Source organism: Oncorhynchus gorbuscha, linkage group LG08 (assembly GCF_021184085.1).
Source record: "Oncorhynchus gorbuscha isolate QuinsamMale2020 ecotype Even-year linkage group LG08, OgorEven_v1.0, whole genome shotgun sequence".
NCBI lineage: Eukaryota > Metazoa > Chordata > Actinopteri > Salmoniformes > Salmonidae > Oncorhynchus > Oncorhynchus gorbuscha.
The window spans coordinates 34,095,270-34,117,863 of record NC_060180.1 but is presented as its reverse complement, the minus strand read 5'-3'; the positions used below and the strand labels follow the sequence as shown (position 1 = coordinate 34,117,863).

The following is a 22,594-nucleotide window of genomic DNA, read 5'->3' as shown; positions in this document are numbered from 1 at the left end:
TATGGACTTGGTCTTTTACCAATTATGGCAATTATATCTTCTGTATACCACCCCTACCTTGTCACAACACAACTGATTGGCTCAAATGTATTAAGAAGGAAATAAATTCCACAAATGAACTTTTTGTTGAATAATATGTACATGTAGGAGGTATTAAAGTGACTATGCATAGATAATAACAGAGAGTAGCACCAGTGTAAAAGGGGGGAATGCAAATAGTTTGGGTAGCCATTTGATTAGATGTTCAGGAGTCTTATGGCTTCGGGTGGAAGCTGTTAAGAAGCCTCTTGGACCTAAACTTGGCACTCCAGTACCGCTTTCCGTGTGGGAGAAGAGAGAACAGTCTATGACTAGGGTGGCTTGAGTCTTTAACAATTCTTATGGCCTTCCTCTGACACCTCCTGGTATAGAGGTCTTGAATGGCAGGAAGCTTGGCACCAGTGATGTACTGGGGCGTAAGCACTTACCCTTTGTAGTGCCTTGCGGTCAGAGGCCGGGCAGTTGCCAAACCAGGCAGTGAAGCAACCTGTCAAGATGCTCTCGATGGTGCAGCTGTAGTACCTTTTGAGGATCTGAGGATGGGGAATAGGTTTTGTCGTGCCCTCTTCACGAACACTGGTCACTTTAAAAATATTTAAATCACCAGACTCAAGCTTTTGGAGCTGTAGCCCCAAATGATTTTGTTTCAGCCCTGAGTCTTTTGATCTGCTGGGATGGTGTAAAACAAGCTACTGTAAGCTACACTGAATTACACACTGCAACGAATACTCCAGACATGAGCCCTGGCCTGCCCTGCCTTTTTAGTGCTGCCTAAAATCAGCATTTCTGTGTACGGTGGACCAAAATACAGAGAGATCCTTAACTTCTCTAGGATAGGGGGCAGCATTCAGAATTTTGGATGAAAAGCGTGCCCACATTTAATTGCCTGCTACTCATGCCGAGAAGCTAAAATATGTATAATATTAGTAAATTTGGATAGAAAACACACAGAAGTTTAGAAAACAGTGTGAATCATGTCTGTGACTATAACAGAACTTATTTGGCAGGCGAAACCCCGAGGACAAACCATTCAGATGTTTTGTTGTTGTTGAGGTCACTCTCCTTTCAATGGTTTTCATTGGGAATCCAGATTTCTAAAGGACCTTCTTGCAGTTCCTATCGCTTCCACTGGATGTCAACAGTCTTTAGAAATTGGTTGAGGTTTTTCCTTTGAGAAATTAAGAAGTAGCCATGTTCAAAATATATAAGTCATCAATGAACAACAAATGAACAATGGGAAAATAATTGTGTCTCTAGTCAGCGGATGTTTGGTAAGAAAAGGCAGTTTGCCTTGAGCAAAGGGTGCATCGATTGTACAGTAGGCCTACAGCCAGAGAGAAAGTCAATCTGTCAGACAGGGCAGGAGCTCTTCATCAGGGTCCCTCTCTTTCTCCGACATTCTCAGTTCCTCCATAGCCACTCATCCATAGGTAGCTGATTCATGCTACATGTGAGCTACACGCGAGAACTAATTTTCCACTTTGACAAACATGTTCAGGTAGCACAGAAGAAACATGCTATACACCCGAACAAAGGTCAACTAATCCAACTGGCATTTGAGGGGGATCTTATAAGAAGATTTCGGGAGAATGGAATGATAGATTACTCAGGAAGTTTCACAGAGCATGAAGGAAGCTGCAACTCATTTGGAAAGTTAAGATTGAAACAATCTAGCTGGTTGTTTTTTAAAATCAAAATCTTGCTTTAGTGTGTCCATTGTGCTGATAGAGCGCTGCGAGATTTCGTGCCATTCAGCCTGTCACTTCTTGTTCTAAAGCATTTTTTGAACTCGTATGTTTACTGTGGTACAGCGTGATATAAGCAGAATTCAATATAATTCCAATGCAAGAACCCAAATGATGACCCTGGGAATGAATACATTTCGGTATGCTACATTCTATTATGGTCTTCTTGATAAGCCTATTGTTTTTTTATTACTGTAAATGGAACAGTATGTATTGGAAAAGTGTTTATGGTATACTGGCATTGCGAAATTGATTATGTGGGTCAAATTTGATTGACAGAAATGTATTGTGCCATACAGGGTTGGAGAGTAACGAATTACATGTAAGTGATTGCAAAAACTGTAATCAGTTACATTACCAGCAACAATATTATAATCAGATTAGATACTTTTGAAAAATGTGATTATTACTTTGAGGATTACTTTTAAATTCAGAAAGGATGCTTGTGAAAAAACCATCTTTGACACTTCTCTGTTTTCTCAATGACATTCAAACAGCTTTGAAAAATAGAGCAAGTTTAAATTTGTTCAACGTGAGCGAGTCTGACATTAAGTCAGAGACCACAATGATGACATACCAAATGTGTTTGATGGATCTAGGGAAAAGTGCAGGAATAGGCTTTTGTAGGCTACGGTCCAAACTATGTCTTCCAATGGTGCGACTGCTGGTGGCATCCAAAGGTTATCCAACTTGAATAAACACTTGGAGGTAAGGATGACAGCAGTGGTGTAGTCAATGGCGATCATTATTGATATCTACTTAGCACGCTAAAATGAATAGAGGGTTAGGATAAATAACTTGGCAGGTTAGAAGAATTAAAGATAATTAATTTAAGATTAGGAAAGGGGTTGGGTTTAGGTTTAGGTAGAATGGGCAGCAGGTTAGGAGAATGAGGCTAGGAAAAGTGTTGGGTTTAGGCTTAACAAAAAGCGAAACTGTCTTGAGTGGCAACAAATCTGCCCAATTAGCTGATTCCCTTTCTTTACATTTACATTTACATTTAAGTCATTTAGCAGACGCTCTTATCCAGAGCGACTTACAAATTGGTGCATTCACCTTATGACATCCAGTGGAACAGCCACTTTACAATAGTGCATCTACATATTTTAAGGGGGGAGGGGGTGAGAAGGATTACTTTAGCCTATCCTAGGTATTCCTTAAAGAGGTGGGGTTTCAGGTGTCTCCGGAAGGTGGTGATTGACTCCGCTGTCCTGGCGTCGTGAGGGAGTTTGTTCCACCATTGGGGAGCCAGAGCAGCGAACAGTTTTGACTGGGCTGAGCGGGAACTGTACTTCCTCAGTGGTAGGGAGGCGAGCAGGCCAGAGGTGGATGAACGCAGTGCCCTTATTTGGGTGTAGGGCCTGATCAGAGCCTGGAGGTACTGAGGTGCCGTTCCCCTCACAGCTCCGTAGGCAAGCACCATGGTCTTGTAGCGGATGCGAGCTTCAACTGACTTCAATTGACCTATTTCCTTATATGAACTGTAACTCATGAAATTGTTGAAGTTGTCATGTTGAGTTTATATTTTTGTTCAGTATAGATGCCTATAGGCTATCTAAGTTAACTTATTTCCTTTGATCTGCATGTTTCTTTACTTGATTTAGTTTTATTATATTTACAATGTCACTTTGATTCCTTTACAATGTCACTTTGATTCCTTTACTATGTCACTTTGATTCCTTTATTATGTCACTTTGATTCCTTTACTATGTCACTTTGATTCCTTTACAATGTCACTTTGATTCCTTTACTATGTCACTTTGATTCCTTTACTATGTCACTTTGATTCCTTTACTATGTCACTTTGATTCCTTTACTATGTCACTTTGATTCCTTTACTATGTCACTTTGATTCCTTTACTATGTCACTTTGATTCCTTTACAATGTCACTTTGATTCCTTTACAATGTCACTTTGATTCCTTTACTATGTCACTTTGATTCCTTTACTATGTCACTTTGATTCCTTTACTATGTCACTTTGATTCCTTTACTATATACTTTTCTTTACACCTACTTATGTTGATCCTCCCACTTCTGTTGACACACCCACTGTCAGACACACCCCATTCATGTATGCAGTTACCCATGACTCGTCAGAATCACTTCTGCATGTCTGTTCCCTTGACAACGCAAAATGTGTGATTCGAAAAAAGTGACGTCACCGCGTTTTTCCCATGTTCCTTTGCGAATCCCGGTCAAGTGTGTGTTGGTGAAAACATTCGTCTCTTTCTGGGCTGGAGAATAAAGAATATGTATTTTTTCTCCACATAAATCTCGCCAGACAAATCTCCGATTCAGTGCATAACTGAGAGTCTTTCACGCTGCACGGTAGGTCCATTTGAAAAATGTTTGTGTGAGAAACAAGTTCGAACGTTTGGAGATTGATAGGTTGCTAACGTTAGCGCGGTACTAACGTTACTGGTCAGCGAAAGGAACAGTTGTGATTTATGACTAGCATGGCTTTATCGTGGTAATTGTAGTTAGCTTTCTACAATCAGTGGCTTTAGTGTCGTCGAATAATTGTATTTTTGGACGGTGTTTGAAAGTGGCTTTCATATTGGCTCAAGTCGAGAACTATTAATATGGCGAGCTAGTTCAATCATTCTTGAACTAGAGATCTAAACATGAGTTTTCTGCCAATTAAAATTGTAACATAAACCATCGGGCTTAGTTTAGAGAGAACAACATCAGTAAGCTACGCCAACAGTTTTCTGATTATGTACGACAGAAGCAGTTGCATATAGCTCTATTATGAAACTGGCTCTCGTGAGGACCACCACAGGAAAGGAAGACCTAAAGTTACCCCTGCTGCATAGGATAAGTTCATTTACAGCCAGCGAGATTAGTGCGCCAGCTATTCAAGTCTCCACACAAAACAACCCGAACAGCTAGGTACAATTGACAGAAAACCAAACAGTGCTTTGGAACTAAAGTATTGAATTAATCTACATCATTAAGGCAAGGCCCAGTATCACATAGGATATGCATAATATGCAGCTGACAAGTGCACTATATATACAAAAGTATGTGGACACGCCTTCAAATGAGAGTATTTGGCTATTTCTCCCTCACCTGTTGCTGACAGGTGTATACAATCGAGCACACCGTCATACAATCTCCATGGACAAACATTGGCAGAAGAATGTCCTTACTGAAGATATTTGAGACTTTCAATGTGGCACCTTTCTAGCAAGCTGCTCCGGTCAACTGTATGTGCTGTGAAGTGGAAAGGTCTAGGAGCAACGACGGACAGCCGTGAAGTGGTAGGCCACGCAAGCTCACAGAACAGGACTGCCCAGGGCTGTAGTTAAAAAAATGGTCTGTTCTCGGTTTCAACACTCACTACCGAGTTCCAAAACTGCGTCTGGAAGAAGAACTGTTTGTTGGGAGCTTCATGATGTGGGTTTCCATGGTAGAACATCTGCACACTAGCTAAGATCACCATGCGCAATGCCAAGTGTCGGCTGGAGTGGTGATGTATGGCCCTATGAAATCCGTTTAATTTTTTTCCAAATTCCATTTTTTCTCCGTACATTTTTCAAAGTTCTGTGTTTTACGGTTTACTCTAATTTCATCATCAGAAAGTCTAAACTCCTGCAAAATTGTAATTATTAGCCTTCCAGTGAAGGGAAATCTTAACGATACAGTATACAATGAAATTCTAGACTATTTTTTGCTTCCAACTTTGTGGCCCTTTCCTGTTTCAGCAAGTTAATGGCCCCATTTTTTATTTTTTTATTTTACCTTTATTTAACCAGGCAAGTCAGTTAAGAACAAATTCTTATTTTCAATGACGGCCTAGGAACAGTGGGTTAACTGCCTGTTCAGGGGCAGAACGACAGATTTGTACCTTGTCAGCTCAGAGGTTTGAACTCGCAACCTTCCTAACCACTTCCTAACCACTAGGCTACCCTGCCGCCCCATACAGAAATGGTGTGGAAGATCTTGACAGGCCTGCACAGAACCCTGACCTCAACCCCATCAAACACCTTTGGAATTAATTGGAATGCTCTTGTGGCTGATTGGAAGCAAGTACCTGCAGCAATGTTCCAATATCTAGTGGCAAGCCTTCCCAGAAGAGTGGTAGCTGTTGTGACAGCAAAGGGGTGACCAACTCCATGATTTTGGAATGAGGTGTTCAAGCAGGTGTCCACATACTTTTGGTCAGTAGTGTAGCTATGATATTTTTGAATGTAAATCAATGCTATATCATTTCCTATTCCTTTACAGCTATGGACCAGGACTATGAGTGTCGGCTGCTCAGGCAGATCAACATTCAGAATGAGAATGCCAGCCCTATTGTAAGTGGATTGACTTTTTAAAAGGTATTGTCTGTACTGTTTGTTATTCTGCATTGGCTTGTGTTGTCCAATATCATTCTGTATTGAGATGGTATGATGTTCCCTTGTTTACATCTTGCAAATATCTTAGAATTCGAACCTCAAGATGGTGTCTAAATGTATTCCTGTATGAATCGCTTGGCACACACTTAGCTGACCACAGAATGTTCAGGGATTTGGAGAGTGAGTTTTAGTTCAATTGATGGGACATGGGGTGAAGGTAATCTATCCAGAGATACTGGTGATGTTAACGCTTCAGTGTACAGGTTAATTTGCATAATTTGGTGGAATTAAATTGGCGCGTGTGTGTATTTTCGTTAGTTGTCATGTATCTCATTTATCACACAGCCTAGTTTGTGGAGCGGAATAGCCTATCTCCTGTCAAACAGAGCGAGAGCAGCTCATCAGAAATGTGCTACTGGAGTGAAACATGCTTTTGTAAGCCCAGTCATTGCGCCACCAATAATTCTAAATGCAAATATTTTGATGGCCACGATTTAAAGGGCTATTTTGAGCGTGGCTGAGGTGATAACCCCACTTAGAATATGTGGACATCTATAAGTACCTAGGTGTCTGGCTAGACTGTAAACTCTCCTTCCAGACTCATATCAAACATCTCCAATCTAAAATCGGCTTTCTATTCCACAACAAAGCCTCCTTCACTCACGCCGCCAAACTTACCCTAGTAAGACTGACTATCCTACCGATCCTCGACTTCGGCGATGTCATCTACAAAATAGCTTCCAACACTCTACTCAGCAAACTGGATGCAGTTTATCACAGTGCCATCCGTTTTGTTACTAAAGCACCTTATACCACCCACCACTGCGACCTGTATGCTCTAGTCGGCTGGCCCTCGCTACATATTTGTCGCCAGACCCACTGACTTCAGGTCATCTACAAGTCCATGCTAGGTAAAGCTCCGCCTTATCTCAGTTCACTGGTCACGATGGCATCACCCACCCGTAGCACGCGCTCCAGCAGGTGTATCTCACTGATCATCCCTAAAGCCAACACCTCATTTGGCCGCCTTTCGTTCCAGTTCTCTGCTGCCTGTGACTGGAACGAATTGCAAAAATCGTTGGAAGTTGGAGACTTATCTCCCTCACCAATTTCAAACATCTGCTATCTGAGCAGCTAACCGATAGCTGCAGCTGTACATAGTCTATCGGTAAATATCCCACCCAATTTGACCTACCTCATCCCCATACTGTTTTTATTTATTTACTTTTCTGCCCTTTTGCACACCAATATCTCTACGTGTACATGACCATCTGATCATTTATCACTCCAGTGTTAATCTGCAAAATTGTAATTATTTGCCTACCTCCTCATGCCTTTTGCACACAATGTATATAGACTCTTTTTTTCTACTGTGTTATTGACTTGTTAATTGTTTACTCCATGTGTAACTCTGTGTTGTCTGTTCACACTGCTATGCTTTATCTTGGCCAGGTCGCAGTTGCAAATGAGAACTTGTTCTCAACTAGTCTACCTGCATAAATAAAGGTGAAATAAAACAAATAAAAAAGATCTAGGGAAGGTTCCCAAAAAATGTCTGCATCATTGAAGGTCTCCAAGAACACAGTGGCCTCCATTCTTAAATGGAAGAAGTTTGGAATCACCAAGACTCTTCCGAGAGCTGGCCGCCCTGCCAAACTGTACAATCTGGAGAGAAGGGCCTTGGTCAGGGAGGTGACCAAGAACCCGATGGTCACTCTGACAGAGCTCTAGAGTTCCTCTGTGGAGATGGGAGAAACTTCAAGAAGGACAACCATCTCTGCAGCACCCCACTAATCAGGCCTTTATGGTAGAGTGACCAGACAGAAGCCACACCTCAGTAAAAGGCTCATGACAGCCCGCTTTGAGTTTGCCAAAAGGCACCTATAGACAAGATTCTTCAGTCTGATGAACCCAAGATTGAACTCTGGCCTGAATACCAAGTGTCACTTCTAAAGGAAATCTGGCACCATCTCTACAGTGAATCATGGTGGTGGCAGCCTCATGCTGTGGGGATGTTTTTCAGATGCAGGTACTGGGACACTTGTCAGAATTGCTGGAAAGATGAACGGAGCAAAGTACAGAGATCCTTGATGAAAACCTGATCCAGAGTGCTCAGGGCCTCAGACCTCAACGGTTCACCTTCCAACAGGACAACGTCCCTAAGCACACAGCCAAGACAACTTAGGAGTGGCTTCAGGAAAAGTCTCTGAATGTCCTTGAGTGACCCAAAGCCTGGACTTGAATCCTATCGAAGGTCTCTGGGGAGACCTTAAAATAACTGTGTCAACAAAGCTCCACATCCAACCTGACGGAGATTGTGAGAATCTGCAGGGAAGAATAAGAGAAACTCTCCAAATACAGGTGTGCCAAGCTTGTAGTGTCATACCCAAGAATATGTGATGCTGTAATTGCTGCAAAAGGTGCTTCAACAAAGTACTGAGTAAAGGTCTGAATACTTATGTAAATTAGATATTTCAGTTTATTTTTAATAAATTAGCAAAAAAGTCTGTTTTTTGTCATTATGGGGTAATGTGTGTAGATTGAGGGGATTTAAAACAAATCTATTTTAGATTAAGGCCAAACAATGGGAAAATGTCAAGGGGTATGTATGAATACTTTCCGAAGGCACTGTGTGTTTGTGTGTGCTCAGCAGAAAAAGAAACGTACCTTTTTCAGGACCCTGTCTTTCAAACTTTACAGATCTTCATTGTAAAGGGTTTAGACTGTTTCCCATCCTTGTTCAATGAACCATGAACAATTAATGAACATGCACCTGTGGAATGGTCGTTAAGACACTAACAGCTTACTTAGGACACTTACTTACAGCTTAAACATAGGACACTAAAGAGGCCTTTCTACTGACTCAGAAAAACACCACCAGAAAGATGCCCAGGGTCCCTGCTCATCTGCGTGAACGTGCCTTAGGCATGCTGCAAGGAGGCATGGGAACTACAGATGTGGCTAGGGAAATAAATTGCAGTGTCCGTACTGTGAAACGCCTAAGACAGCGCTACAGGGAGACAGGATGGACAGCTGATCGTCCTCGCAGTGGCAGACCACGTGTAACAACACCTGCACAGGATCGGTGCATCTGAACATCACACCTGTGGGACGGGTACAAGATGGCAGCAACAACTGCCCGAGTTACACCAGGAATGCACAATCCCTCCATCAGTGCTCAGACTGTCTGCGAGAGGCTGCCCATCTCTGTGTGTTGTGTAAACCCCCACCGATATGGGTTTCACTGACTTATACAGTATCTGCTGATATTTTTATTATAGCTGGACCAAAAAAATATGAAATGATAGTGCTGTTTTCAAGCACAAACAAAGATATTCAAAGCTGATTTCTTAAATTTGAGGAAAGAACATTAATGTAAGCACCACGTAAAATTTAGGAGCACCAGAAGACATTTTTTTAAATAGAAAAACTGTTACTCTATTGAAAGGATAAACTGCACAGATTCCAGCAAATAATTATCTGAAGACTGCGCTGCCTCCTACTAGCCAGCTGGAAAACAACGACATGGGCCACTGAATTCTGGTAGTAATCACTAGAAAGGAAAAACAACAATCACAACATTTGCAGCTGGCATAGCGCTGCCTCTCGCCCAAGGCGTTGACTCCGTGCGGGATCTTTCGGACGTCCCTACCCAATTTGAAGTTTAACTTTTTGAAATGGTAAGGATTAAGGTTAGGTTAGGTTTATGATTAGGTTAGGGTTTAGCCTATGCTAAACGTCCCAAGGATTCCTGTTAACACTACCCCCAGTGAACGGTGTCCACTACTCTCACACTGCTGGCAAGATGGGGGTGACGAAACGTGAATTTGGACCAGTCCCTGACAAATGACAACCCATACATCAAAAAGAAGCGCTATTTTGTAACCTGCTGTTTTTGTGTGTGTATGTCTATATAAACATTTGAATGACAGAGCTTGAGGAATAACCTTTGCAAAGAGCAAATATAAAACACCAGATTTTGCCGGCTTCAATAAAGGGGTGCAATGTTAACATCACCACAGAGTTGAACGTTCTTAGCACGGCACTTCTTAGCACCACTTTACATTTGGGCATAGCATCAATTGTTTTTTACGACACCCAACACCATACCATGACACTTAATGTAACAGTATATGGCCAGTGTGCATTTCTGGCACTTTATTGAGCTGCCAAGCTTCTACCTACGCAGCACATTGCCTTGAAGTCTGTTATCTCCTAATCTTATACCGGTCCTTTTTTCGGTGGATTATATGGCGATACAAATACATTAATAAATGCACTTGCATTAAAGGATAACTACACCCAAAATTCTAAGTTTGTTTAGATTTTTTCCTAACGTGTTTGAAAGGGATTTTGGCTATCTATTTCCCAAGAGGCAGATGAGGTCGTGAATTTGTATGTCTGTCCAGTATGAAGGAAGTTGGTAGTTTTTGGGAGCCGCGAGCATTAGCGCAATGACTGAAAGTCTGTGGTATCGACTCAAAATAAAACGTGTATAGTGCCCTAGCTTTAAAACTGCAAACATTTTAGCTCAGCTCCATTGGAGAAATGTGTAGAACTGCAGGAAATTGGCTTAAAAATTGGTGTCCTCTGACGATTTCCTCGTCTTACACTATCCTTCGCTCTTCCCCCCTGTAAAGAAGGCCATAGATGCAGTACGAGCGCTGACACCCACCAACTCCCCTCTGTCGTCACCAAGCAAACATGGCGACCGCTTCATTCCCTCCCGCGCCGGCGCCAACTGGAGCGTCAACTTCCACCGCATCAACGTGAGTCCCCTGCAATGCACCCTGGGATTTTGTCTTCTGCCCAAAAGTTTTACATCTGTGTTGATTGTAATCACTTTCTGGGTTTCAGCACATGTAATCACTGTGTTGATGTTGTGTAGGAGAATGAGAAGTCCCACAATCAGAACAGGAAGACAAAGGATGGCACAACAGACACTAGCAAAGGTAACCCTCTTGACTCCTTTAAAAGTCTCCTACGCACTTAATCTGTGCTGCTCATGCATGTCTGCTCACCCTGTCCTCCACTTTTTCTCCTTTAGCAGACGGCCTGGCGTACTCTGCCCTGCTAAAGAACGAGCTGCTGGGGGCAGGCATAGAGAAGGTCCAGGACCCCCAGTCAGAGGATCGCCGCCTCCAGCCCTCAACCCCTGCCAAGAGGAGCCTCTTTAGTGTCCGTAGTAGGCCCTTATACATTCTGGGGCAATGGCGTCTTTTTCAAAACTACCAGGACTAGTGTGCTGTGCTGTATGCTGGAGTTAGCCACTTTTAATATTTGTTAGTCGTACTTTTAATATTTGTTAGTCGTACTACAACATGTTAACTTTTGATTCTCAATATGCCACTTGTGTGGGTTTACAGTATTCTGTCTGTGCCAAACGGTCTCTCCCTGAGGATGGCAAAACTGTCTCTCCATACTCCCTGTCTCCTGTTAGCAGCAACAGGTAACCACCACCTTCACTTTCTCATACATTTTATATTATATGGCCAACAGTGATGTTTTATTCCTCCTCTCCCTCTCATTCCATTCTAATGATATTACTCTTGGTGAAGAAGAGTCTTCTGTTTCACATTGAATGAGCAATCCAGCCCTCCTTGTCTCCCTCCTAGTCAGAAGCTGTTACGGTCGCCTAGGAAACCCACACGTAAGATCTCTAAGATCCCCTTCAAGGTGCTGGATGCTCCGGAGCTGCAGGATGACTTCTACCTCAACCTGGTGGACTGGTCCTCCCTCAACGTCCTCAGTGTCGGCCTGGGAACCTGTGTCTACCTGTGGAGTGCCTGCACCAGCCAGGTGTGTGTGATTGTGATTGTGTATTAAAGGGTAACTCTCAACCCAAATTTCAGCCTTTGCCCAACCCCTTCAAAAAAAAAAAATCATTCAGGTGAGAAGATGTGGGTGTGGGGAATTGCTCATGAATATTAATCTGATGAAATGAATGCGCATCGCAAGTAAATAGGGCTTTGGACAGTTGGCTCACAGTGGTAAGGTGGCGAATTCCTGATATCTATGGGGTGCAAAAATAATGTTTGAGATGTAAAACTCCCATTTATTGCATATTGTGCTGGGAAGAAGTGCGATCATCACCTTGAAAATGAACATGAGGGGCTCAATTCAATCCATCCCGTATTGCATTATTACGTAGTAGCTTTTTTTCCAATGGCCAAATTAACTCATATTTGTCTTGGGTACTGTAAAAATCTACAATTACTACCAGGGCAACCCCCTCTTACAGGTATGCTTTTACTTTTCAGAATTAGAAGTGTCTGGGTATGAGATGATTATTGTAAATAGATTTTTATCTCCAAATGCTTTATCTGCCCCATGTGGGATTAGAACTCACAGCCATTGTATTATGAGCCAACTGTCATAGTGGACTGAGCAACCAATCGGTCATAGCATTCAGGGGGAAAATACAACAAGTTGACATGACCACTAATGTCATCTATTTGTTCTTATGATGGATGTTAATTTAGTTTTTTAATATATATATTTTCACAAACTGGGCCTTTACTAGTATTAGCAGACTGATCTATACATATGTAGCTTGGGCAAAACATTTTTTTCCAGCATCTCTGCTTGGCCCAAAAAGTTAGTTGTATAATTAACAGTATCTTGCAGAATTCAATAGTTGGAATTGTAAGAGTTGTTTCCAAGGGTGTCAGGTAGAGGTAATATGATTCTTGGCTACATCATGATGACAGAAGTGAGCAAGTGCGTGCTACGGGGCGGCAGGGTAGCCTAGTGGTTAGAGTGTTGGACTAGTAACCGGAAGGTTGCGAGTTCAAACCCCCGAGCTGACAAGGTACAAATCTGTTGTTCTGCCCCTGGCCATCATTGAAAATAAGAATTTGTTCTTAATTGACTTGCCTGGTTAAATAAAGCTAAAATAAAATAAAATAAAAATAGAGATATACCCATATGAAAACATAATCAACCTATTTCTTTCACTTACTTGTAGGGATGCACAATATATCGGTGAGCATTTCGGAATCGGCCGATATTAGCTAAAAATCCCAACATTGGCCTGATGTCTAGTTTAACGCCAACGCCAAATCCAATGTCAAAGCTGACATGCATACCTATATATCCATGAAAAATACAGCGCTACACAGAACAAAAGCAGAGAAATTCTCAACGGACACTTCCAACAACTAAACAAGTTCAAGTCGAGCTTGTCCTTTGAAAGAGTAAGAACATTTCAGCGAGACAACACAGAGGCGAACTTCATTTAACGCCAAGATAATGGAATTCATTGCCCTTGACAATCAACCGTCCTGTTGTGGATTATGTTGGCTTTCTCTGACTGTTCGAGCCCTGGTACACACTATTTTTCAGATGTTGCCCTACCAGAGTTACACAGTATTGTTGAAATTCACATCCATGTGCATCACTGTTGTTCGCTTCACATCTGACATCTGGACCAGCGACGTCAGCCCCATGAGCATGGAGTCTGACAGCACAGTTGGTAAACGAGGATATCATACTGACCTTTCTAGGGAGTTTTTCCTAGCCAACGTGGTTCAACACCTGCATTGCTTGCTGTTTGGGGTTTTAGACTGGGTTTCTGTACAGCACTTTGAGATATCAGCTGATGTACGAAGGGCTATATAAATACATTTGATTTGATTTGAAAGCCGTATTTATTGCATGCTCAAGAATGTGCTGGTTCTCATACCGCTGCTGCCATTTCAATGGCATTTGAGAACATGTTTGAAACTTGGAAACATGAACACACTCCTAGCACCATTCGAACAACGGACTAAAGAAATAAGCTCAATTGCGCCTGCAGCAGATGTGATACCCTCTGTCATGTCATTGAAACGCCTGCTCAACAAAACTGCCGACAGACTGTGGGGTTAACTTACAAAAGTACTTGAGGCTGTGAACAAGCGATTTGGTGGCATTCTCTGAGTCTCTTTACTGTGTTGCCACCATGCTAGATGATCGGTACAAGGACCGCTACTTCGATGCAGACATGAAACAGGATTTACGTGAAATGTTAGACACAGCTGGACAAGATGGAAACGGTCACAGTGACAGTGCGCACCGTGAAAGAGAGGCCACGGACAGACAGAGCTGGAACTGCACCGCTTGACATGTATGATAAAATCCTGGCTAGATTTACTATTAAAAGACCATAATGTGTCACTTTTGCAACAAACTGTCAAAATGAGGCCAGAATTGACATGTTTCACTATAACTAAGCCGGAACATCTGGTTTTCAGCAACAATAAAAAAAATAAAAAATCATGAAAGTTACTATTTGATACACTGAAATCAGTGACCACCTTCTCACCGCGAGAAACGGCCTACTATTTGATGTTTCCATTTATCTCAAAGGCCTTTTGTAAGCTCTTTCATGTGTAAGCTCTTTCATGAGTTGGTAATTGACAATATATCAATTATATCTTTTGGTCTCCAGGTGACTCGTCTGTGTGACCTGTCAGTGGAGGGGGACTCTGTCACGTCAGTGGGCTGGTCAGAGAGGGTGTGTCTGTCTACTTTGCCTCCGATATGTTCTCATGTATACCCCTTATCAAAGCCATGTACTGTGTTTATAGAGTTGGGACATTGAGACTTTGCATTATGATGCATTTTCAGTGCATTCAGAAAGTATTCATACCTTTTTATTATGTTACACCCATATTCAAAAATTTCTTTAAAAAAAATGTAAATATCACATTTCACACCCTTTACTCAGAAAGTACTGAGTAAAGGGTATGAAATGTGATATTTACATTTTTTTTTAAAGAAATTTTTAACTGATTTGCAAACATATATAAAAACCTGTTTTTGCTTTGTCATTATGGGGTATTTGTAGATCGATGAGGGGCACTTCAAAGTAGTTGAAGTGCCTTTGGCAGCGATTACAGCCTCAATTCTTCTTTGGTATGACGCTACTTGGCACACCTGTATTTGGGGAGTTTCTCCCATTCTTCTCTGCAGATCCTCTCAAGCTCTGTCTGGTTGGATGAGGAGCGTTGCGGCACAGCTATTTTCAGGTCTCTCTAGAGGTGTTCGATCGGGTTCAAGTCTGGGCTGTGGCTGGGTCACTCAAGGACATTCAGAGAAGCCAGTCCTGCAGTGTCTTGGCTGTGTGCTTAGGGTCATTGTCCTGTTGGAAGGTGAACCTTCGCCCCAGACTGAGGTCCTAACCACCCTGGATCAGGTTTTCATCAAGGATCTCTCTTTACTTTGCTCTGTTCATCTTTGCCTTGATCCTGACTAGTCTCCCAGTCCCTGCCACTGAAAAATTTCCCCACAGCATGACGCTGCAACCACACTGCAACCACCTGTAGGCATGACGCCAGGTTTCTTCCAGATGTGGCACTTGCCATTCAGACCAGATAATCTTGTTTCTCATGGTCTGAGTGTTTTTCGGTACCTTTTGGTAACTCCAAGTGACCTGCCATGTGCCTTTTACTGAGGAGTGGCTTCCGTCTGGACACTACCATAAAGGCCTGCTTGATGGAGTGCTGCAGAGATGGTTGTCCTTCTGGAAGGTTCTCCCATCTCCACAGAGGAACTCTGGAACTCTGTCAGAGTGGCTATCGGGTTCTTGGTCACCTCCCTGACCAAGTCTCTTCTCCCCTGATTTGCTCAGTTTGACCGGGCGGCCAGCTCTAGGAAGAGTCTTGGTGTTCCAAACTTCTTCCATTTAAGAGTGATGGAGGCCACTGTGTTCGTGGGGGCCTTCAATACGGCAGAAATGTGTTGTGTGTGCCTCGACACAATCCTGTCTCGGAGCCCATGGACAAATTCCTTCAACTTTATGGCTAGAGTTATGCTCTGACATGCACTGTCAACTTTGGGACTCCAGTCAAGTTGTAGAAACATCTCAAGGATAATTAATGCAAACAGGATGCACTCGAGATCAATTTCGAGTCTCATAGCAAAGGGTCTGAATACTTGTGTTGATAAGGTATTTATGTCTTATTTTTTTATACATTTGCAAAAATGTCTAAACCTGTTTTCACTTTTTCCTTATGGGCTATTGTGTGTAGATTGAGGAAACATTTGTTTAATCCATTTTAGAATAAGGCTGTAACGTAACAACATGTCGGAAAAGTAAGGGGATCTCAATACTTTCCGAATGCACTGTACAGGACACTACAACATTCTATGGCAGCCATTGTTTGCACCCTATTACCATTACATGAGTAATGTCTAAACAATGCTATATAACTGAATGAAATAAATTCTGAAAGTTGGCTAAATATATGTCTCTGCCCCTTAGTCGACCCTATATCCCGTTGTAGTCATGTGTTTCTAGAGATTTCAGTGGGTGTGATGGATTTGCCCTGATACCATGTCTGGTTATTGTATTTGTGTGTGTGTGGTTTCAGGGGAACCTGGTAGCAGTGGGGACTCATAAGGGCTATGTACAGATCTGGGATGCGGCAGCAGGGAAGAAGCTGTCTGTACTGGAGGGACACACAGCCAGAGTGGGTGAGTGGGTGTAGACTGAGACTGATGCTGCCCGTCTTACAGAGAGAACAGGACAGCTTCTCCTTAGAGAGAGGAACAGTAGTGATGCACCATAGAAATAGATTGATACAGAATACAATATCTATTAATTATATTGCTATGGCTTCATGTAAACATTTAGCGTTTAGTCAAAACAGCTATGAAAATTGAGTGCATTTCAACTGTTTTGTATGATTTGAATATCATTTATTTGCAAACTTTCTCTAGGTGCGTTGGCGTGGAATGCCGACCAGTTATCGTCGGGCAGTCGTGATAGGGTGATCCTGCAGAGGGACATCCGAGCCCCACCCCTCCAGTCAGAACGCCGTCTCCAGGGACACAGACAGGAAGTCTGCGGCCTCAAGTGGAGCACAGACCATCAGCTGCTTGCCTCGGGGGGAAACGACAACAAGGTACATGCACAGACAAGGCACCAGTCAATGCCATTTGAAATCAGGAAGTACATTGAAATTCTGATTCTCCAACGTTTTTCGATGAGGAAAATTTAGAATTTGGTCTATATTCTAAATGGACTAATTTTAAATGGAATTGACCTCAGCCCTGCACAGCACAGACCAACCAACTACTGGTATCGGTGTAATTACAAGACGCACACAGAAACACAAACCTGCAGTCTGACCTATCCCATCTCACAATAGTTAAACCCTCTCTTGATTAACTACACGACTGCTTTTATCCTTATCCTATAGCATTATTTTCCTAGAAAACTAACAATCCTTCCCCCTCCCCATAGCTACTGGTATGGAACCACTCCAGTCTTCTCCCGGTGCAGCAGTACACAGAGCACCTGGCTGCGGTGAAGGCCATTGCTTGGTCCCCCCATCAGCACGGCCTGCTGGCATCTGGAGGGGGCACAGCCGACCGCTGTATCCGCTTCTGGAACACCTTGACGGGCCAGCCCCTGCAGTGCACCGACACCGGATCCCAGGTGTGCAACCTGGCCTGGTCCAAACACACCAATGAACTGGTACGTAGCTAGTGGGTGCTTTTTGAGTTCATTCTTTGGGAAACCTGACCAACAAATGATTATGAAATGGGGTCTCCCGGGTGGCGCAATGGCCTAGGGCACTGCTGCGCTAGCTGTGCCACCAGAGACACTAGGTTCGCGCCCAGGCTCTGTCGCAGCCGGCCATGACCGGGAGGTCTGTGGGGCGACGCACAATTGGCCTAGCGTCATCCGGGTTATGGAGGGTTTGGCCGGTAGGGATATCCTTGTCTCAAGCGACTCCTGTGGCGGGCCCAGGGCACAGTGCACAACTAAGGTCGCCAGGTGCACAGGGTTGGCTGGCTTCCGGGTTGAATGCGTGCTGTGTTATTTTTTTTGTTGAATTTTACCCCCCTTTTCTCTCCAATTTCGTGGTACTATCTTGTCTCTTCTCTACAACTCCCGCACGGGCTCGGCAGAGACGAAGGTCGAAAGTCATGCGTCCTCCGAAACACAACCCAACCAAGCTGCACTGTTTCTGAACACAGCGCGCATCGAACCCGGAAGCCAGCTGCACCAATGTGTCGGAGGAAACACCGTGCACCTGGCGACCTTTTTTAGCGTGCGGCCGGCCCGCCACAGGAGTCGCTGGTGTGCGATGAGACAAGGATATCCCTACCGGCCAAACCCTAACCCGGACGACGCTAGGCCAATTGTGCGTCGCCCCACGGACCTCCCGGTTGAAAGTCACTTCAATAAGGCTGCCATTGGTTTGTTTATGGACATTGCATGGCTGTGTGCTCTGTTTTATAAACATGTCAGCAACTGGTGTGGCAGAAATAGCTGAATCAACTCATTTGAAGGCATAAACCTGCTCATAGGCTGGGGATAAGGTTCACCTATGCAAAAGTTTGCTAGGGACAAGTCTCTGTTTTGCTTTGTCATGGTGTATTGTGTGTAAAAAAAATGTGTGTGTCCCTCAATATACACACAATACACCATGACAAAGCAAAGCAAAAACGGGTTTAGAAGCTTTTTCTAATATATATATATATATATAATAAAACTGAAATATCACATTTACATAAGTATTCAGACCCTTTACACACTAATACTTGAAAATAATGTTCTAGGATTTCTTCTTGGAAATGTACTTCACTTTAGAACAGCTAAATGCGTGTCTTGTGACGAGTGGATACTGTTGGAACCATTAATTAACCTTTTCTAGCGTCACAGACACAGTTGGCTACCGGACATTTACATTCGGCAAGAAAGATGAAGTGCGTTCAATTAGTTATCTAGCTAGCTAGTAATTAACAATATATTACCATATTGTAGAAGTGTTAAAAAGCTAGTGTTAGCTCGTCAAATGGCAAAGAAGAACTTGGCTAAGGTTAGCTATGTTGGCTATAATGTCGTTATGCGTTAGCTAACGTAAACTCACTCACTTTTGCATATCGCCTTGGTCCGTACAATTGACCTTATTTTAGCGCACCAAAAACGTAATATCAACACCATTGTAAAGCACACTTTTTCCCCTTTCCAACAAAATAAATGACATGACCTAAACGCTGCCCGTTTCTGCATAATTCAAGCAGGCAATGAGCCCCGTCGGGTAGCGAAACTAATGCATGATAGTAAGGAGAGAGGTTGTGTGGGAAAATTGCTTTTTTTTCACTCGATCTGTCCACCTTTTTGCCTCTAAAATGTAAATAAAACACTAAAGAGTTTATATAATGTGTGATTACATACCTATTTGAAGGTTTGTGTCGAATTTGAATCGGGTTTTTAGGATGGCGCTAAAAGTGATCTTCATAAGTAAACCATTTTTTTGAGTCGTGATCGCTTGCAGTGACGACGCAAAATATACCCCTGTCACTGTCCATTTCTTGTTTTTAAACGATGAGAGAAGTGCTAAACCTGGTGGAGAGAGATTGTAAGACAGAAATAGTAGCTTTATGCGTGCTGTACGTTACGGCATGACACGTCATAATGTAACGGAGGGTCCATTTTTTTCAACTTTTCTCCAATACTAATGTCCATTACCATGTCAATCAACCCTTGAATAGAAACACAGTTCACACCCCAGATGTTGAAGTCAACACAGTCCCATTAGTTTTCTGTGTAGCCTCGTTTGAATGTCGCGGTTGCGAACATTTGTACGGAATGGGGTGAGTTTACATCAGCTAACTTACCGTTCGTGCAGTCCCTCTACCACCATCTCTCTTATCATGGACAACACCTTCTCCTCCAGCTGGCCCCCATGAATGGTCTCTCAGCTCCCCTCTTCTTAGCAGCCGACTTGATGTCGAACCACTATTTTTGTTTTTTACAGTGGCGTCACTTGCCATTCCCCCGACGGGGGATTGGGTTCAAGCACGTCACCAATGTCAATGCCACATAAGGTATTTACGAAGTTCCTAAGAATGAACTATCTTAGGAACTTGAATTTTTCCTTAAACTTTTTTTTCTTAATGTTTTGTGAATCCAGCCCCAAGTAATTATGAAACGTGATGGGCCATAACCCGATCTCCAGTAACGAGAACATGTAGCTATGACACATTCCTACTAGATTTCTTTATTTCAGACCGACCACTTAGAAGTTAAATCATGGGGGGGAAATGTTTTACTGAACATAGTCTTTCACAAAATTGGGTGGATTATCCCCTTTAAGCATTTGTCACTATTATTTTTACTTCCAGGTGAGCACACACGGTTACTCCCAGAACCAGATCTTGGTGTGGAAGTACCCCTCTCTCACACAGGTGGCGAAACTCACAGGCCACTCCTACAGAGTGCTCTACCTGGCCATGTCCCCTGACGGAGAGGCCATCGTGACAGGCGCCGGAGACGAGACCCTGCGCTTCTGGAACGTCTTCAGCAAGATGAGGTCCACCAAGGTAACCCCGCACCTCATTGACTGGTGACATTGATTTTGTGCTGCCTGTGCCCCACTTAAAGTCTACCTGTTTTTAAATAATTTTGTTACCAATACAACCCAATAAGCAAAACCAGTGTCTCATTTGGGAAACACTGGTGTAGAGAATTCTAGTGTGTTAGAGAACTGACCCCTGCTCTCTTCCTCTGCAGGAGTCCGTATCTGTTCTGAACCTGTTTACCAGGATCCGGTAGCCAGAGGGAAGCTTGTGTCCAACAAGGGAACAAGGGGGTGAACCAGCACACTGGATTTCATTCTAAAAAAAACAACTCCCCTTTCTCTACCCCTTATGTCCTCCCCGGCCTCTGGTAGCCTATGGTCCTTTCAAATACCCAAGGCCAGGTCGTCAAGCCGATAGATGGGAGTCAATATTCCAGTGGAATAAATCCTATCCTCACAACACCCATCACAACCAGTGTGACATTACAAGGCCACACCCCCATATAGTACAATTGGTGATTTTCCCTGGAAGAGGAGGATTCTGGGATGTTAGCTTCCCCAAGTGATTCTGTTTTGTTTACAGACAGACTGTGCATACCTGCCAAATATGAAGTTTGTCCTTTTTTAAAATGTTTTATTTATTGTTTATCACGTAACGTCGCCAGTGTGCAACAGCAGACTTTGTTTTGTTTCCTGTGTGAGTGAATGTTGCGTGTCGGACTCTTCAGCCTGAAGAGCCTGAAAGTTTTGTTTGTGCCTGCCTTATAAAGGGATAGTTTACATCTTAAAATGAAAGTATGTCAAATATTTTTTTGCCTCACGAGGTATGAAAATGTGTGACATGCTTTGACTTCAGGGTGAGCTGTCCTGTACCTTTTTTTTATACATGTTGTAGACCATTCTAATTTATTCACACGGTAAAAAAAAAGAATTTTTAAGTTAATTGTGTGACGCGTGTCAATAATGGTGGAAATCTTACATTTTTTAATTAGAAAACAAATCTGCAGTTGTCGTTTTGAAATTTGAGCAGTGGCCAAATACTAAACTACATAGAATCACTTACAGTTTTTCTCTGTAAATTGTGTTGTTTTGCCAGTTAATTGTCTTTTTTAATTTTTAACCAAAGTATCAGTACTCAGTAATCACTTGCATGGATATATGTAGGTTAACCTACATTTACAGAGACAAATTACAATTTTTGGTGTCTTTAGTTCTAAGAAAATGTCATTGCACTCAGTCTGATAGCGAGCAAGTAGTATTTGGGAACATAGGTTAAAAAAACTCGGCATACACATTGGAATTTATACTTACACAGGATTAAACCTGAAAAATATTTAAATTGTAATTTTTTTCCTGGGTGTAGCAGTAACTGAAATGCGCTTTAAAGAAAAGGGAAAAACATTCATGGTCTCTTAAAGGCCTTGATGGTTACATTGTGCTATGTGTGTCTGTCTGCGGTATAAAGACATTTAATCGAGGGTATTTTTTTTTCTCAGCATTTCTTTGTTTGATTCTTGTGGTGGTACCTTTTTTCATTTTCTCAGTTTGAATGTGGGTTTTGAGTGACCTTGTGTGCCGTCTTTGAATGAGTGCTATTTATTTTGAGCTGTGTAAAAGTGTCCAGTACACACAGCATGTGTATATTATTCTGAGAGATGATTATTATCTGATAGTTGAAAGATTGAATGCTGACCTGTACAGTGTATATACTAGCGCCAGTCCTAGCTAAGCGTTTGTACTTTATTATTTTATGACACAGAAACAAAACAAAGAATGCTGCCAAATTGAAATGCATAAAGAATGTTATGAAGGTCAAAAAATATTTCTGTACTGAGAAAAAAATTAAGTGATCACATCACTATTTTCGAGTGTATGCTATTATCTGTTTGCAATATAAAGTGTGTGTGTACGAGAGGGAATGCAGAGCGTGTATGATTGGCGTAGTGTTGAATAGACCCCTGAGAGAGACATCATTCTTGCTAAAGAGCTTTAACTGCTGTATGTGTTGATGACTATCATACCGTTAATCTCCCGTGGGCAGATTCTGCATGTAGACCGAGAGATTCTGCCAGGACTGAAAGGGATGTGTGAAATGGAGCAGCAGTAGTTCAGTTTTTTGGTGGGTTTCATTACTGTTTTTCTGGTGGGTTTCATCACATGTTATT

General features: G+C 42.6%; 1 protein-coding gene across 4 annotated transcripts in view; it reads left to right on the top strand.

Moving 5' to 3' along the window:
- Window positions 1-22,348, top strand: part of LOC124041520 (fizzy-related protein homolog) — a 34,269-nt gene extending 11,921 nt beyond the window's left edge. Inside the window, exons 1-14 of one of the 4 annotated variants that reach the window (XM_046359203.1) lie at window positions 3,976-4,114; window positions 5,715-5,932; window positions 6,017-6,087; window positions 10,770-10,898; window positions 11,018-11,081; window positions 11,177-11,307; window positions 11,496-11,578; window positions 11,745-11,928; window positions 14,561-14,626; window positions 16,485-16,587; window positions 16,834-17,018; window positions 17,360-17,593; window positions 20,254-20,451; window positions 20,642-22,348. In XM_046359203.1, coding sequence (XP_046215159.1) covers window positions 6,019-6,087; window positions 10,770-10,898; window positions 11,018-11,081; window positions 11,177-11,307; window positions 11,496-11,578; window positions 11,745-11,928; window positions 14,561-14,626; window positions 16,485-16,587; window positions 16,834-17,018; window positions 17,360-17,593; window positions 20,254-20,451; window positions 20,642-20,683 — 1,488 coding nt within the window. In that variant the 5' untranslated portion in view covers window positions 3,976-4,114; window positions 5,715-5,932; window positions 6,017-6,018 and the 3' untranslated portion in view covers window positions 20,684-22,348. Of the gene's footprint in view, window positions 1-3,975; window positions 4,115-5,714; window positions 5,933-6,016; window positions 6,088-10,769; window positions 10,899-11,017; window positions 11,082-11,176; window positions 11,308-11,495; window positions 11,579-11,744; window positions 11,929-14,560; window positions 14,627-16,484; window positions 16,588-16,833; window positions 17,019-17,359; window positions 17,594-20,253; window positions 20,452-20,641 lie in introns of those variants that run through there. The other 3 variants (XM_046359201.1, XM_046359204.1, XM_046359205.1) reach the window with 3 other exon arrangements.
- The last annotated feature ends 246 nt before the right edge of the window (window positions 22,349-22,594 follow it).